We start from the raw sequence: 15816 nt of genomic DNA, 5'->3' as shown, positions 1-15816 counted from the left end.
CGGGGTGGGAGCAGGGGCTGGGATCCTGAGCCAGTGGGCGGGTCTGCGAGGGGCACGTGGTCTCTCACTTGGGGCCTTGGGGGACCTACCTGCACCGTGGAGCCCGCCGCTGGCGCCTAACGCCCTGAAGCACTGTTTTCTTTCTTTGGCTTTTATAGCCGGTCACCCGAGGCGGGTGTGCCTGAGTTTCATCTTGGGGAGTTTTTAGGGTAAACTGGTACTAGTTCGGGCAGGACCAAAAGCACAAAAGCTTTAGAGCAATTTGCAGCCGCACTGAGGGTTTGTCACCGGTTCCCGTGAAGGGCAGTCCCTAGACGTGTCTGGGGCCGCCGGGCTGTGCGGGGCGGGAGCTTCACCTGAGCGGCTGCCACTTCCTCTGCTGCAACCCGGGGCTCCCGACTCCGCTGAGGCCCGCCAGTGCCACCCAGTGGCCAGCGATGCCGCGGCACCACTACCGCCTGGCACCGTGACAGGCTCCGATCCGGGCGTGCACACTGGCCTGGCCCGCCGTGCCCTCTTGCTAGGCTTTGCCCGAAAGCGCTCATCTCTGTCACCAACAAGCGGCCCGATCTGGCAGAAACCACTCCATCTGGGCCGATGGCCTGACCCCTTGGGAGCGGCCCTTCCTCTGGCTGCTAGAGTCCCGGCGAGCCCCCTAAGTCCTGCCTGGCCCCGGCGTTCCCCGCGAGCGGGCCCCAGGGTGTGGGCATTGAGGGAGCCTTCGCTGCCAGAGTGGCACAGGCTCGGCATGCTCCCGGCAGGCGGTCTCCCTCCAGTAGGCCGGGCAGCCTCCGGTGGGGAGTGCAGGCACCTCGCCTTGGCGGACCGGAGCGTCCTTCAGTGCTTGGGGCCAATCGACGGTCCCCTGAAGCTGCCCTTGGGTGGCTGTCTAGAATAACGTTTTTTTGGTTGGCTGTATACAGTTATTCCTTGCTCTTCTGGAAACTTATACACGGCATCCTACATTTAGTGAATCTGGATAAAGAGTCTGTAAACTTGATTTTAGCTCTGCTCAAAAATAGAGATTCTCTCACTGCGACAGCATTCCGGTGCCGTGCAGGGCCAGTCACTCCAGCAGCGGCCAACGCGGGCCCGGCTGGCAGGGGGACCAAATGCAGCGGGGTCTGCCGCGCTTGCCGGATAGAAGCATGGACGTTTTCAGCCTGTCAGAGCGGAAGATGGGCGTGTCCGATGCGCTGGTGGAGTCCCCATCAGTTTCAGAACGTTGTACTAATAATCTGCTTTTTCACCTAATTGTCATACCTCTTTCTATACCCCCTCAAGCCCAGATGAGGGATGACAGGAGCTGATTAAAGAAGTAGCAAGCGGTTCTGTAAAATAGCAGCATGGTGAACAAGGAAAGCCACCCTCTGCCTTTTAAGTAGATTGTGTTCATTTACCACTGAAGCGTTCTTGGGTAATAGGTCACTTTAATCCTACGTATTGGGAATGTCCTAAAAATGATGTTGACTTGGCTTTTTGCTGAATGAGAAAACAGGTCAGACAAGTGGAAGTATTGATTTTAGGTTCTGACCGGGACACTTTGGAGTAAGCGTTTTATTTTTTTATTTAAAAAAAAAAATTTTTATGTTTATTTTTGAGAGAGAGAGTGAGAACGGGGGAGGAGCAGAGAGAGAGGAGACACAGAATCCGAAGCAGGCTCCGGGCTCTCAGCCTGGAGCACACAGCCCGACGTGGGGCCTGAACTCACGAACCGTGAGATCATGACCTGAGCCGAAGTCGGACGCTTAACCACCGAGCCACCCAGGCTCCCCTGAAGTACGCGTTTTGAGAGTTCCAGTTTTTCACCTTAAGTGAAATGCAGCCACTCAAATGTCAAGTGACGAGATTTGCTTCTGGTGCCATCACACAGGTGTCCTGTACGCGACCAGCCTTCCCAGGGTGTCTGGAAGTGCCCTAGGCCAGCTTTCTAAGTGTGCTCCTCAAGTGGTCTTGGCAGAGTTTGTCTTCATGAAAGGCAGTGACAGAACCAGTTCTGGGCCTCAGTTGTCATGACGGCTGCTGGCGGCCAGCTGCCTGCCTCTGCTCAAGGTCCGTGTGCTGGGGGCCTTGCTTCTGTCCCTGTCCTTGCTGGGCCGCCCTTCTCTTGCCCCCTGCTTCCTGCAAGAAAAGGGGCCGTCCAGCTGATTTCACCCCAAACTAGCAGCCCCCACCACCACCACCAGCAAGGTGGACCTTGTGGCCAAATCTGAGTTGCTGAAAATCTGAGTGTTGAGGTCCGGGACCCCTGAGGTCTGTGAACATGATGTGATGGGACTGGAGAAATGTTACCTCGTCCCCATTATGTGCCCGCTTCTTACTTGGCAAGAAGTCATCGTTTCCGCGTGCTCTCTTGAAAAGTCCAGATCCCGAGGGCATGAGACATTTACGGGGGTGGCCGTTGGTGATGGTGGGCACAGGTGATGACAGGTGGGGTGGGGGTGGCGCACAGGCCACCTTGGGCGGGTGGGCGGGAGGCTCTGCGAGGTGAAAATACCGGCTGCAGAGTCCGAGTTGACAAACCTGGTGGCCAAGTACCTGTGAGGCTGGCTGGCCTGAGATTAGGACCCATGCAGCACTGTGGGTACAGACTCGGTAGGATCCGGAAGTTCTCTTTATAAAGCGGAGAAGTTGAGGTCCCAGGCCCTCCAGTTCCCACTGCTGCACCGGCCCTGTTGGCTGCTGCAGGGAGGAGGCCCGTGAGAGCAGCGCACTGGCCCTCCGCCCACATGGCCGGGACCTGCGGCTGCCCGAGGGCCTCGTCTGCAGGTCGGGTCCCCTCTTCTCTCACCAGAGACTTTCTCCCTCGTGCCTTAGAACAGTTAAGAGAAGCAGCGGTGGCGGACGGGTGACCGAAGATCGCTGGAGCATATGTCGAAGCCACCCCCACCCCCCCATTTTAGTGTCTGAGAGGCAGTTTCTCCGGTGGTCCCTTGAGTGACTTAACCGCCACCCTCGACAGCATCCCCACGCGGTATCCTGGCCATTTGGCTCCTCCAGACCCCTGTCTGTCACTCTACACTGCACCCACCAGGGGCCGTCCATGACCTTCCTGCTTGCGCCGCTCCCCGAGCAGCTGTGTCCCTGGAGGGGCTGCGGCACTGGCCCAGAACCGCCTCCCTTGCTTCCTTCACACCTTCACCCTGACGGTCTGATCACAATCGAGACCGTCGGTCCTTTCCGTCCTTGCTCTCCCCCACCAACATGTGCCAGCATCACGTGAAGATTTTTGTGCAAGTGAAGAAGTTTTCACATTATTTTAGCTTTTGACCACAGCCCTTGTTTGGATCAAAAGCGCTAATTTAGCGTCCTGCCCCATAATGGGGTACAAGCAGAAGACCGTGGGGACATCTGTCACACCGCCTCTCACTCTTTGCACGTGGAGCGGCTGACCTTCCCTGTGCCATGGATCCCCTCAGCTTTCCCTCTTGCACTGATGCCCTCCTTTGCCCTTGACTGCTGTCCAGATTGGGGGGGGGGGGGGACACCTGTGTGCAGTGCGGCCCCCAGCAGTGCAGCTCGCCCTACCGTAGCCCGAGGGCCGGCGAACATGCGTTGACAGAGAACGCGTCTGTCTGATTTCTACACTCAGGTTCACAAAAACATTAAACTTGTCTGTGAAAGTGTTCTTCTGAATCTTTTTCTGATCCTGCAAAATTTGCCATTCAATTTTCAAGTTTAGTTAGTGATTTAAATTAAGACTTTGGAAACTCAGGTTTGTTGCTTGAAGTGAAAGGTTTAACATAAGGTAGCAAAACATTTTCTGAAATACAGCGTGGCCACTTACAAATATTGCTGGCAACCCCTAACTAACACTCGTGAACTTCCTGATTTTAAGTTGCCGTCCCGGAGTAACGCGCGGTGAACTTTGCTGGTTCCGGGGCGAGCGTGCTTTTTGAGTCGGGTGACCGCACAGCGGGTGACCTTCTCCCTGCCTCCCTGAGCGTGTTCATGTCTCACTTGCAGCCATGAAGGAGGACAGGCGTGTGGAGGAGAAGACTGCAGTGGTGGCTGTTGGGCCGAAGAAGATGGCCCCTCCGGGCTCCTCGGCAGGCGGCAAACAACCTTCACCCAGAAACCTCCTGCCGAAGAAGTCCCCTCCCTTCGCAAACGCAGCAGCAGCCAAAGTGGCCAGCAAGAAGTCACCGTCGGGCTTCAAGGGCACCATACCCAAGAGGCCGTGGCTCTCGGCTGCCCCGCCGGGTGGCGCCCCCACCGCCAAGCAGGCCAGGCTGGCACCTGGGGCTGCCACGTCCGCTTCCAAGAAGTCACCGGGCTCTGCCGCGTTGGCGGGGGCCCTCAGGAAGCCGGTGGCCACCTCCGGCCCCTTGGCTCCTCCAGCCCCAGGACGCCTGGGGGCCTCGAGCCCTGCCCTGTCGCAGCCAAATTCACAGATACGGCAGAACATAAGACGCTCCTTGAAGGAGATTTTGTGGAAAAGGTGGGCTGTCCTGTTTGATTTCTTGCTGTCGAAGTGGGTTCGGCCCGGTCGTTTTCATGTTTCCACCCTTCGAGACCAGGCACAGGTGGGGTTTACGCCGCTCTTCTCTTCCTGTTCCTAGAGTCAACGACAGTGATGACCTAATCATGACGGAAAACGAAGTAGGAAAAATTGCCCTCCATATTGAGAAAGAGCTGTTTAACTTGTTCCAAGTCACAGACAATCGCTACAAGAGTAAATACCGCAGCATCATGTTCAACCTCAAGGATCCCAAAAATCAGGTGTGTGCAGATGACCCGAGTGGGAACGTTCTGGCTTTCTAGGTTCTTTTAGCCACGCTTCATAGTGAAAAGCTGGACACAGCACGCTGAAGAGCTGTCCTTTCCGTCGAAGTCGGAAGGACACGCCTTGTCGGTATAGAGAATTCCCATTTGTCCTTCCCTCCCCTGCCTAACCTGGGGTCGGAGTCAGGGGTTCTCGCTGGTTCTCTGAAGTCCGTCCTCGTTTCACCAGATTGTTCTCTACACGTGGCTGTAAAGTTTCTATTGTTCCATTGGCTCCGGAGTAATATTGAGATTCTTTATCTTAGGGTCTCTCTATCTTTGAGCTTCAGACAACTTTCTCTGCCTTGTTACTGTTCCATCGGTTGAGTCAGCCCGCTGATCTGGGCGTCCTTGAGCAGTAATGGGTCCTAAGCACGCCCTGCAGCGCTCCCCCCGTGGACAGGTGCTGTTCTCACTCGGGGAGTGGGGCAGAGTCCTGATGGCAGCCGTGGGGGGCAGTGTCTCGCAGTGAGGTTGAAACGGGAGTCACTCAGAGAGCATTGGCCACTCGCCTGGTGTGGTTTCCCCCACCTCCTGCCCTCTGAGGCTCACTGTCTTCTGGCCTTCTCTCCAGATGTTCAGGAACAGACTCCCATACTGTCACCTCCCATCACACTGTAGTAACACTGTAGTGGGGGGGGGTGATTCCCACCTTTACTCCTAATCTGGTACTTTTTTTTTTTTTTTTTTTTTTTTTTTTTTAGCTTTCTTTTTAAAGTTTATGTATTTACTTTGAGAGAGAGCATGAGTGGACAGGGGACAGAGGGGCGGGGGGAGAGAGAATCCCCAGTAGGGCTTGGTGCCGTGAGCGCGGAGCCCATTGCGGGGCTCGATCTCATGAACCATGAGATCACGACCTGAACCGAAATCAAGAGTCGGACGGACACTCAACCGACCAAGCCACCCCGTACCTTTTCGAGTTGGTTTTGTTTTCCGTGAGGCCTTTTTTAGCAGAGTCGGTGCGGCATGGCCCCAGGGGCCACTACCTGGCACTGCCCATCGGGGACAGCGTGGCATTTACCCTCGTGGGCCGCTGGGGACCCGGGTGAGCTCAATCCTTCGTCCTGTTGCCGCCGGGCCTCTGGCGAAAGTTCTCGCGCTGCTGGGTTTTTCTCGTATTCTCCCTACTGTCTCAGAAGCGGACGCCAAAGTGTTTTTAAACGAGTGAACGAAGGGTGTTTGTTTACAGGGCCTCTTCCATCGTGTTCTGCGTGAGGAGATCTCTTTGGCAAAACTTGTGAGGATGAAGCCAGAAGAACTCGTGTCCAAAGAGCTGTCCACGTGGAGGGAGCGGCCCACAAAGCCTGTGAGTGCCAGCCGGTGAGGGGGCTCAGCGCCGGCGGCCTGGGTCTCCGGGGGCGGCTGCTGGGCGAGGCATGAGCGAGCCCTCCAGAGCAGGGCTTCAGGCTCTGTGTCCCTTTCGTGTCAGGCGATGGAGTCCAGAAATAAGCAGCACGGTGACAGTAAACAGACCACCGTTAAACGGGACGCTGTGCCCAACATGGAGGACTCGCCACCCGTGTCCGATTCAGACGTAAGCGTTTGGGGCTCCCGGGGTTTGTGAAGGTCGGGTAAAGGTCCTCCGTCCCCAGGGACTTCGGTGTCTGAATCGCCCGGCACGGTGCCGGCGGCCCTTCGTCACACGCGCCGTCCCGTGCCGGTGCCGCGGGACGGGCAGGAAGGGCTCAGGCGTCCGCTCGTCGCCCCACAGGAGCAGCAGGAGTCCGTGCGAGCCGTCCCCGAGCAGAGCGCCGCGCCCCTCCTTGACATCTTCAGCAGTATGTTGAAAGACACCACGAGTCAGCACCGGGCACATCTGTTCGACCTGAACTGTAAAATTTGTACAGGTGAGCGTGACTTGGGGCGTGGAACCTCGGAGCTGAGACTTCGCTGGCTGTTGTTTAAAGTCGCTGTCCTCCTAATGGCAGTCGTACCCGACCCACGTGAAACAAGTTAGAAGACCGGGGCGGTTTTCTGAAGTTGTAGTGTCTGCCTCTACCTTCACGGCTTTTTCTTTTTCGTAAGAAATCATCTACTCGTGGGCAAGCTGTGCCCTCCAGTGTGTGGGATTCCTCACGAAGGCCTTCCCCATGTTCTTCAGGTCAGGTTCCGTCATCGGAAGATGAACCGGCTCCAAAAAAGCAAAAGCTGTCCACTTCTAAGAAGGAAGAGTTGAGATCCAAGTATGACACCACTCCTTCTGAGCCAGTTCTTAGCTCGGCTGATGACGTGGTTCCAGAAGCTCTGCCTGAAAGTGCCTCCGAGCCAGACCTGGACAGTGCTGCTTCGCACGCACACTTGGAGAGAAAGTATTTCCCTGTGCCGCCGGGAGACAGCCACCCGGAGCCTTCTGCCCTGGAAGGCCCCTCCTGCCCGGCCACCTGCGGGGGCCCGGTGCTCACCACGGTCACGGTGTCTGGCCGAGACCCCAGGACCGCGCCAGGCGGGTCGTGCGCAGTCACGGCCCCTGCAGCAGCCCGCCCTGACGGCGCCCACCCAGTGGAATCCCGACAGGAGGTCCTGAAGCCTGCCGTGACCTCGGTGACAGTGCCCAAGTCCATACTGGCGAAGCCGTCCTCGTCCCCCGAGCCCAGATACCTCCTGCCGGTGCCACCGTCACCACGCGTCAGGTGCGCTCTACACGTGGAGTCTGGACAAGCCATGAGTTGCATTCCCTGTGGGTTAACAGAAGGAGCAGAGGGGAGGGATCCCAGCACTCAGCTCAGTCCTCTGTGCCTAGAATATGGCCACGCGCGGGTGCTTTGCATGGGCAATAGGAGGCCTGCTTATAGGCTGCCTGCTCGCTGTTCTAAACCTGCGGCTCTTAAAACCCGAAACGTGATCTTGTGGTCATTCGGGTTTGTCGCCTCTTCGTTTTATTTTTTCTTGACCAGAACGCGTCACAGTTAAAGTACTCGATTTGAAAAAAACTACCAAAACGTGCAGGAGTTTGCTCTTGCTGTTAATAATTGCCGAAGATGTCCGTACTTGGAAATGTTTTGTGCAGAAAGAAAGATTTATCTCTCTTCTCTGATTTTGTTTTACAGCCTCTCCGAGTCAAGGTCCCCTCCGGAAGGAGATACGACCCTCTTTTTGTCTCGACTCAGCACCATTTGGAAAGGATTCATTAACATGCAGAGTGTAGCAAAATTTGTCACTAAGGCGTATCCCGTCTCAGGGTGCTGTGACTATCTCAGCGAGGTTAGAACTGGGAGAGGGAGAGCGAGAGAGCGAGCGTGTGCGCACGGGCGTACGTGTACGCGTCTTCTGTAGACGCCCTGACCCCGCGTAGACCAGTGCGGCGGCCTTCCAGCAGCGTGTCCGGACGCATAAGCACGGGAGGCACGGGAGAGCCCGCTGTCACGAGTCAGCAGGTTAAGCAGTCTGGACGGTGGTAGGCACTGAGATGAGCAGTCGGGGATCCCGACATCGACGACGAAGCCGCCATCGTCTTCCCCCCTTTGTGCAGTGAGGGCGTTTCCCCAGGGCGTGCGCTCCCAGCGTGTGGGTGTTGGTGTGCAGTAACACGCACAACAGCTCTGCTTTTACAGACTTAGCGTAAACAGCGCTAGGGTGTGCGACCTCCGCAAGTAGCCTAGCAAGTCGTTCTGGATCGTATCTCCTTGCCGTACGCATATGTTCCCGAAAGGTGACCTAAGAGTTTTGCAAAACGTAATCCTGTTTGGCTGGAGGCCATCGTAGCACGTTTGTGTCTGGTGACTCATAATCCTGGATGATAACCAAGCACCGTCTAATACTGTTATGACCGTTTTCTTTGGAATAGTTGTTCCCCTGAGTCTCAGGTAGTTGGATGCCTCGAAATTACTGCATCAGTGTCTCCGAGTGCCGTGGGTTTACCGGTCATTTACTCCAAGTATGTTTTGTCTAGGACCTGCCAGACACGATTCACATTGGCGGAAGGATCGCGCCCAGGACAGTCTGGGATTATGTCGGCAAGCTCAAATCCTCTGTGTCTAAGGTACCTGCTTTAGTCTAATCTCTGCACCTGTGGAGGAAGGTGTGTGTTCAAATGCAACTTTCTCTTTCACTTTTTATCTTGATGGGTCAGCACTTGAAATGTCAGCCTATAAGTTATTAATCGTTGCCAGGTAAATGTTTAAAATTATGTTCATAGCTGGATAACAGAGTGTGTTTGGGTGATACAGTGATGGCAGTTTTATTACAAGTAATTTTAATAATGCGTGCTGGTCGGTGTTAGAAAGAGAGGCGCCGTGTCTCCTTATTGTTTCTGTGACCGAGGAAGCCAGCGGGTGCTTTATGATGACCCTGCTGGGGCTCGAGGCCTGGGCTCTGGGGGGGCCTGGGTGCCGTGAGCCCCTGAGACGCGGCTGCTGCTGGGCCGCGTACAGGGGGAAAGGCTGCCTTCGTCCTCAGGCTCCACACGGGGCTCAGACCTTCTGGGCTCCTTGAGCCTTCCTGGCTCTCGTGCAGATCACACGGCCGGGTGATCGGGACCACTGTCCTCACAGCAGATGATGTGTCGGTGCGAGAACACCACGAGAGGGGCTGTTTCAAGGACGTGGGGCTACGAATAGGCGTGATCTTGAGGTTCCTGCCGAGACCAGGGTTGGAGTCCAGCAGCCTGATACTGGACACCGTGTCGTCCCTAGCACTTGTCCCAACGTGCGGGCCGGCAGGGCCGTGGGAACCAAGTCCGGGGAGCTCTTGTCCCTCTCCTGTGAGACTGCTGGTGAGGTTCAGGTGCAGGCTGAGCGCGGACGCCTTCTCCGGTAACCGCAGGCCAACGTGCTCTCGTCCTGTTTGTGCCGCAGGAGCTGTGTCTCATCCGCTTCCACCCCGCGACCGAGGAGGAGGAGGTGGCCTATATCTCTCTCTACTCCTATTTTAGCAGCCGCGGCCGCTTCGGTGTCGTAGCTAATAACAGCAGGCACGTCAAGGACCTCTACCTGATCCCGCTGAGCGCCAAGGACCCTATTCCATCCAAACTCTTGCCCTTTGAGGGACCAGGTAAGCGCCAGTTTTCGGAGTGGTGACACCTGATCCCACACGTCCCTTTCCCGCCAACGCCACGTCCTCCCGAGCTGCTCACAGGCTTTGTAGCAGCAAGAGCGCTGAATGCAGGTGAAGCCGTGCTGAGCTATAGGACTCGGCCTCTGGGGTCCTGGGGATGGCGGGGTGCACCAGAAATAACCCTCACCGTTGGCATGAACTGTCTTAGCAAGTGGCACGCAGAGGGGAAAACCCCTGTCATGGCCTCGGGTCCATGGAAGCGCAGAAGAGCCACAGAGGAAGGTAACCGCTGACGTGGGCTCGCGGGTGCTTGCGCTTTACCGACAGCTCAGAGCTGCGCACGCGCCAGGCGGGTTCCTCTCCTGCCTCCCGGGAGACGCAGGCGAGCAGCTCTGTCTGTCCGTTCCTTACAAAGTTCCGCTTTTGGAGGATTACTTGCAAATTAGTCTTAAGCAAAACACCCAACGGTTCAGACTTGTCAAGGGGTTGAGGGCCATTCCAAGGGGCACCCGGTCTGGGGGGGCACGTGACTAGCCGCACACTTGACAGAAGACGCCCACATTGAAGTGTCTCCTTGGCCATGAAGTCCCCAAAGGATTGGGAACGCTCGCAGGGCGCCGTATCTGACGCACGGTGGGCTCTTTTTGAGGTGCTTTGTTCCGGAGGCAGCGGCCGAGCGCCGGGCCATTGCTGGCGCCGCCCGGACTGGCACCTCCGTACCCTTGGCCCCATCACCGGTCCCGGCCAGGCGCTCCCGCTACAGCCACGCGCCGGACCCGCCCCACCTGAACCGTAGCGGGGGCCCCGCAGGGCTGCTTCGGCCAGAGCGTGCCTCCCACGCCACACGCACAGCCCAGGTCCCTACGTGTCAGAAGCAGGCCCCAGACGGTAGCGGTGGGTGTCTGCGACCGCGGGGCCACGTGTCTGCTGGCACGCTGCATTGGGTTACCTCACTGCCGAATACATGAAAACCGAGTACTTTAGGGTGTCCCCTCCCACTCCGTGGGGGGAAGAGACGCCACCCAACGGGTGGCGGCAAGAACCTTGGTGGAGGTTCTCGGCGAGCGGCTGTGTGAAGTGCGCTGGCCTGCTCCCTGGATCGCCGTCCTGTGCTCCTGGAGGCGAAGACGAAGAAACTGGTCTCTCGGGCCCCGTGGAGAACCTCCGGTCAGTCGCCAGCATAGGAGCTCGTGTGGAGAATGTGGCGGAAACGTAGGGATCCCGCTGACACCGACACAGGTGTCCGCAGAGCCGGGGGGGGGGGGATGCCCGGGGGGGCTGTCCCCGCTGCAGGGTCCGCAGAGCATGAGCCTCCCTGAGACTCTGCTGTGGGATGAGCAGGACGGGGCCTGTGTGGGGGCTCCGCCTGGGCAGGGGTGTGAGGAGCTGGGCTCCGTGGCTAGGCGGGCACGGGTTCCTTGCAGCGGATGGGAGAGGAGACCCTCCATTGGAGTCGCAGTGGGTGCAACCCAGCTGGTGGAGAGGCCGAGGCCCCACGGGACATTCTGGGGCGGCACGGGCACAAGCGGGGCGGGCGGGGTGGGGCCTCTCGCCCGACCCGCTGAGCACCCCGGCACACTCGGGGATCGGCCACCCGCCCTCCCAAAACTACAGCACCACCCGAAGAGCCCCCTGAAAGAGCTGTGTTTTAAGGGCTTCTCAACCTAACCTAATTCAGCATCTGTTTTTTATTCTCCTGATGCCATTGCCTACCATTGATATCTGTGCGTATGTGATCCGCTTCCCCAGCGAAACAGCCTTGGCCCCAGGCCGGGTCATCTACCTGACCTGCCTCGTGTGTTCGTAGCATGACTTGGCGCTCTCTGGGTGCGGATGCTCGTGTGTCCCGGCTTCGTGGTGTGTGCGTGTGTGTGTGCGTGTGCTTGGAAGCCTGGGTGTGGGTCCTGGTGTGTGTGTCCCGTGTGCATGCATCTGCAGGGCTGGGCGCGGGAACGTTTCTCCTGGGTCACAGAAGTGGCCTCCGCGGCACAGGCTGGTCGGGGGGCGGCAGTGATGTCCCTCAGCGGAATAGCCTGCCGTCCAGCCAGCACTGCCCCCAGCCTGGCGGGGGCGCCCTTGACTCCCGCCGCGGCCCTGCCCACGGCTGTCCCTGGCCTGAGGTCACACACCCAGTAAATGCTCCCGCCAGGGAGCAGGGCACAAAGCGCAGGCCTCGGCGGGACGCAGGGCCGCGGCTCGGGGGAGCCACCAGTCTAGGTGAGGGGCCTGCTGTGTGAGCAGGGGGAGGGTGTGAAGAGGAGCTTAGGGTGGAGGTAGGGAGGGTGCCACAGGAGCGACCGGCGCTCTTCCCGGAGCTCCCTTTGTGGAAAGTCCTTTTATTCCCGTAGAAAATCACAGGTGCCCTTGCCTCCCGCACTCGGGAGCCCAGTAGGTTTCGGTGACGTGGGATTCTCCCCAGATTCTGGCTGTTGGCACCAGAGGGTGCTTAAACCACGTCCTGACCCAGGGACTCTATGTGAGCCTGTCCCTTGGCCAGTGCTGCGTGTTTTCGCAGCTCCACGCTCCTGACCGGACCCACGGAGAGCGTGTCCACACACGGTCCGTCCTCGGCCCACACACCGAGTGTCCACGCGGCATTTTAGAGCACAGCCAGAGCGCGCTCGGCTCCTGAGGACGTTTCCGTCCGTGCGTATTTGTGTGACTTGTCCCCCAGAAATGCCAGGTTGTCACGTTCTGTCACACGGTGTCATTCTAACCACCTAACAGTGTAATCTCGGAAGACACCTGGGAAGCCTGAGTCTCCCTCAGCCAGCAGACTGTCTCCCACTTGGGACGTTAATGTAAGTGGCCTCGAGCTGAGCTGACAGGGCTCTTCTCCCCTGGGGACGTGGGTCTCAGATGCTCTCCGCGTCTCAAGGCCTTGTACACGGAAGGAAGACCGGGCACGCTGGACATTCGTCTTATGTGTGCCCCGTGACCCCGACAGGACTGGACCCAGGCCAGGGCACCCCGTCACTCCCGAGTGAAACCAGGGCACAGGTTCTCGCCTGGGACGCCTGTTGGGTGACCTTGGGCTTCTAAGAGGCGCACACCGTAGACGGCGGGGACACCGCCTTCCCCGGGTGCTGAGTGGCGAGGGCTGTCTGCCTGGAGTAAAGCCGTGGTGCCGGCTTCTGTATTCATTTTGAACTGCTTTCTAAGTTAGCTGCAAACTCTGGGTTGGAGTATTGTCAGGTAAGCATTCCTCGGTTTTCCTGTGTGTGTGGTGTGAATCAGTGGCCGTGCTCACACTGTCCTCAAAGTCAAGTATGATACTGAGTACCATGTATCGCTCTTTCTCCTTCGAAATCAATAAAAATATTTTATAGAAACTGGTCACTGTTTGTTTGAATTTGAACCGTTTGTAGCTCTTGTCGCAGGTCCGCCGTGACGGAGGACGAGCCGACGCCACCCAGCCGTGGGAGCGCAGCCCGGCTGAGGGTGTGCGGGGCCGTGCTGCTCTGAGCGCCTGGACGAAGACGGACAGCACTCTCCCTTTACCTGAAACGTGTGCTAAGCCCCGTGGCTGCGTACGGGTCTCAGGGAGTCAGAATTGGACGGAGGCTGTGTGTGTGTGTGTGTGTGTGTGTGTGTGTGTGTGTGTGTGTACGCAACGCGCGTGTGTGTGGTGGTGGTGGCAGTGGGCTGGGGGTGGTACATACTATTGCCCTGTATTTGCCAAGTCTCTTTCTGGACCAGTCCTACTTAAGAACCATGGCCTGTTAACTCCCACGTAGTTTCTGCTTAGCAGGAGTGAAAATTCTGTCTTGATGGATTCAGACCATAAGAGAGTCTTCATTTAAAGAAAAATGAATAGTGTAGGGCACCAGATTTAGGAGTAAAAGCACTACTTTCGTAGTTCCGGGGTTAAGGAGTCAGCTTTCAGATGGCTTATTAAAACTAAGTCTTGTCCCGTGATGTGTCCCGGTGGGGTGGGGGGGGGACAGGGGTGTGCTTCCCACACCTTCACCTTCCCTGGCATCCCTGCTGCTGACACACCTGGATCCAAGCCCTGGTTTTGGTCTCATGTCAGAAATCTGCTGGCACACGACCTTGCAGATGCCCCCGTCCCTGGGTTGGTCCACTGTTTCTGTACGGGTGGTCTGAGTCTAGCCACAGAGGCTGAGGCTGGAGACACCCACCAAGAGCACTCAGGGATGCCTGCGTAAAGCCAACCAGGCTTGTTTTCCGTGCACCACACCCCGGAGACCCATTGCCCTGGCACTTTAGAGGGCGTGGGTGCCGACACCCCTGCTGAGCCCAATCGACACCCCTCTGGAGGTGGGACGGCACACCCCACCCGCCCACCCACCTAGTTGCCTGTTTCCATCTGCTTTGCGAATTACAAACCTGACAACAACCCTCCAGAGGGCGGTGGGGTAAGTAGGCATCTCTGCTTCTAATAATGGACGAAGGGAGGAATTTGGCAAAACCGGAGAAGCAGCCCTGTGCCCTGGGCTGCAGCCAGTGTGGTCGCCACCACCGCACCCTCTCCTCTCCCGAGGAGCACTCGGCAGCGGGCAGGCCTGCAGAGGGCCCTGGCTGGGCGACGGGCGTTCTGGAGGAGAGCCGGCCCCCTACTGCCTCCCAGATGGGGGCACCCGTTTGATCTTGCCCCCTGTCGCCTCGCCCGCCACCCCCCTGGTGGCAGCAGGAGCCTGGGTGAACCTGGGGCGCGCCCTCACGTCAGTAAAGATCTAAAGGTCGATTCCGAGGCCACTAGATTAGCAAATTTTACTGTTTGTTCCACAAACGTCAGTTACTGCCGTTTACACTTCAGATACTAATGCAGCCGTGACACGAACACACGCGTCGGGTGATGAGATCCGACTGCTTCAGAACAGACGTAGGCATAAAGTCTCGGTGAAATTCAAAACTTAACACCGATCCTCGTTAGACTGTTTACAGATAGGTGCAGATGCAGTCCGCTCGAGAGTTGAAAGCTACTTAATTAGATGCCAGTGCCTGGCGAGCTTGCTGTTCTCAAAACAAATGTAAATGCTGAGTGATTTAACCGTCTTCCCCCGTGATGAATAGGACTGCAGAGGGCTGCCGAGGTTAGGGGTGTAGTGATCGCCCTCTAGTCTGCGTATTCACCCGTTGTAAGTTTCCCTTGTGAAGGCACGCTTCACCAGGACTGAGACCCAAGCCTCCCCGGATTTAACACCATGACTTCCCTGCCATGCACAGCTTACTGACCTCTGGGGCCTGACCCCGAGCCACAAGCCCCAGTTGGGCTTTCCCTGCGTGGAGTACAGGTCCCGGGGACCAACCCCCCTCACCAAGGCTCCCCGGCCCTGGCTCGCACCCACCCACCCACGTGGCTGAGCGCATTCCTTCACCGTGATTCTCGTGTCAGGTTCTTCAGGGAGAGCCAGGCTCGCAGAGCAGGTCTGCAGGCTCTGGGGCCGCTGGCAGCCGACCTGCGGTCCAGAAGGGCCAGATAGCCATGTTAGCAATTGACCAAACCCCAGGCTGGGTCGGAGTAAGCAGTCAGATGTCCAGTAAACTGCTATGGTGAGAGGCGTGCCCTTGTAAGTTATCCTTAGCTCGTGTTAATTAGGAAATGAACTTGATAGATTAACCCTCAGGTCTGCTGAGCAGAAACGTTTGCCATGTAGCAAAGTGTGGGCTGCCTGATTTTCCAGTCTGTTCCCTCCTTTGCCTGGCTCTTCCTTTCCTGGATACACAGCTTTTGCTGGGGGGCTGGGGGGGGGGCAGGGAGAGGACGTTCTGGAAGCCATGTCTCTTGAGGTGATGGCAAGGTCCTGGTGTGTTAGGAGCGGATGTCTTCAATGGACATCTGTGCTCTCGCACATCAGCTATGAGGCAGGAGGCCCAACCTGGGAGGGAAGGAGGGTCTCAGTATGCTGTCTGCGCAGATGCTGGGGTTCCCCAGCTCTCCGGCGCCCCTGATACTCCTCCTCAGGGGCTGGACGGGCCATCCACCAACCCTCGAGTGCTCGACCTATCAACCCATCTCTGTTGGAATTTAGGGAGGTTAACAGAGTTTGAGAATTGTATAATGGCACCCACAGAGAACTATTTCAAGTGACTTGT

At 57.6% G+C, this 15816-nt stretch overlaps 1 protein-coding gene across 6 annotated transcripts in view; it reads left to right on the top strand.

The window, feature by feature from the left end:
• DIDO1 (death inducer-obliterator 1) overlaps positions 1-15816 on the top strand; it is a 50634-nt gene that overhangs the window by 29103 nt on the left and 5715 nt on the right. For 5 of the 6 annotated variants that reach the window (XM_058686179.1, XM_058686180.1, XM_058686178.1 and 2 more), the window contains 9 exons: positions 3967-4441; positions 4563-4722; positions 5954-6070; positions 6194-6298; positions 6476-6611; positions 6866-7394; positions 7812-7965; positions 8654-8743; positions 9558-9753. In XM_058686179.1, coding sequence (XP_058542162.1) covers positions 3967-4441; positions 4563-4722; positions 5954-6070; positions 6194-6298; positions 6476-6611; positions 6866-7394; positions 7812-7965; positions 8654-8743; positions 9558-9753 — 1962 coding nt within the window. Of the gene's footprint in view, positions 1-3966; positions 4442-4562; positions 4723-5953; positions 6071-6193; positions 6299-6475; positions 6612-6865; positions 7395-7811; positions 7966-8653; positions 8744-9557; positions 10217-15816 lie in introns of those variants that run through there. The other variant, XM_058686183.1, reaches the window with a different exon arrangement.

The sequence above is a fragment of the Neofelis nebulosa genome, chromosome 9 (genome assembly GCF_028018385.1).
Source record: "Neofelis nebulosa isolate mNeoNeb1 chromosome 9, mNeoNeb1.pri, whole genome shotgun sequence".
Taxonomy (NCBI): domain Eukaryota; kingdom Metazoa; phylum Chordata; class Mammalia; order Carnivora; family Felidae; genus Neofelis; species Neofelis nebulosa.
This window is presented reverse-complemented; position numbering and strand designations above follow the sequence as displayed.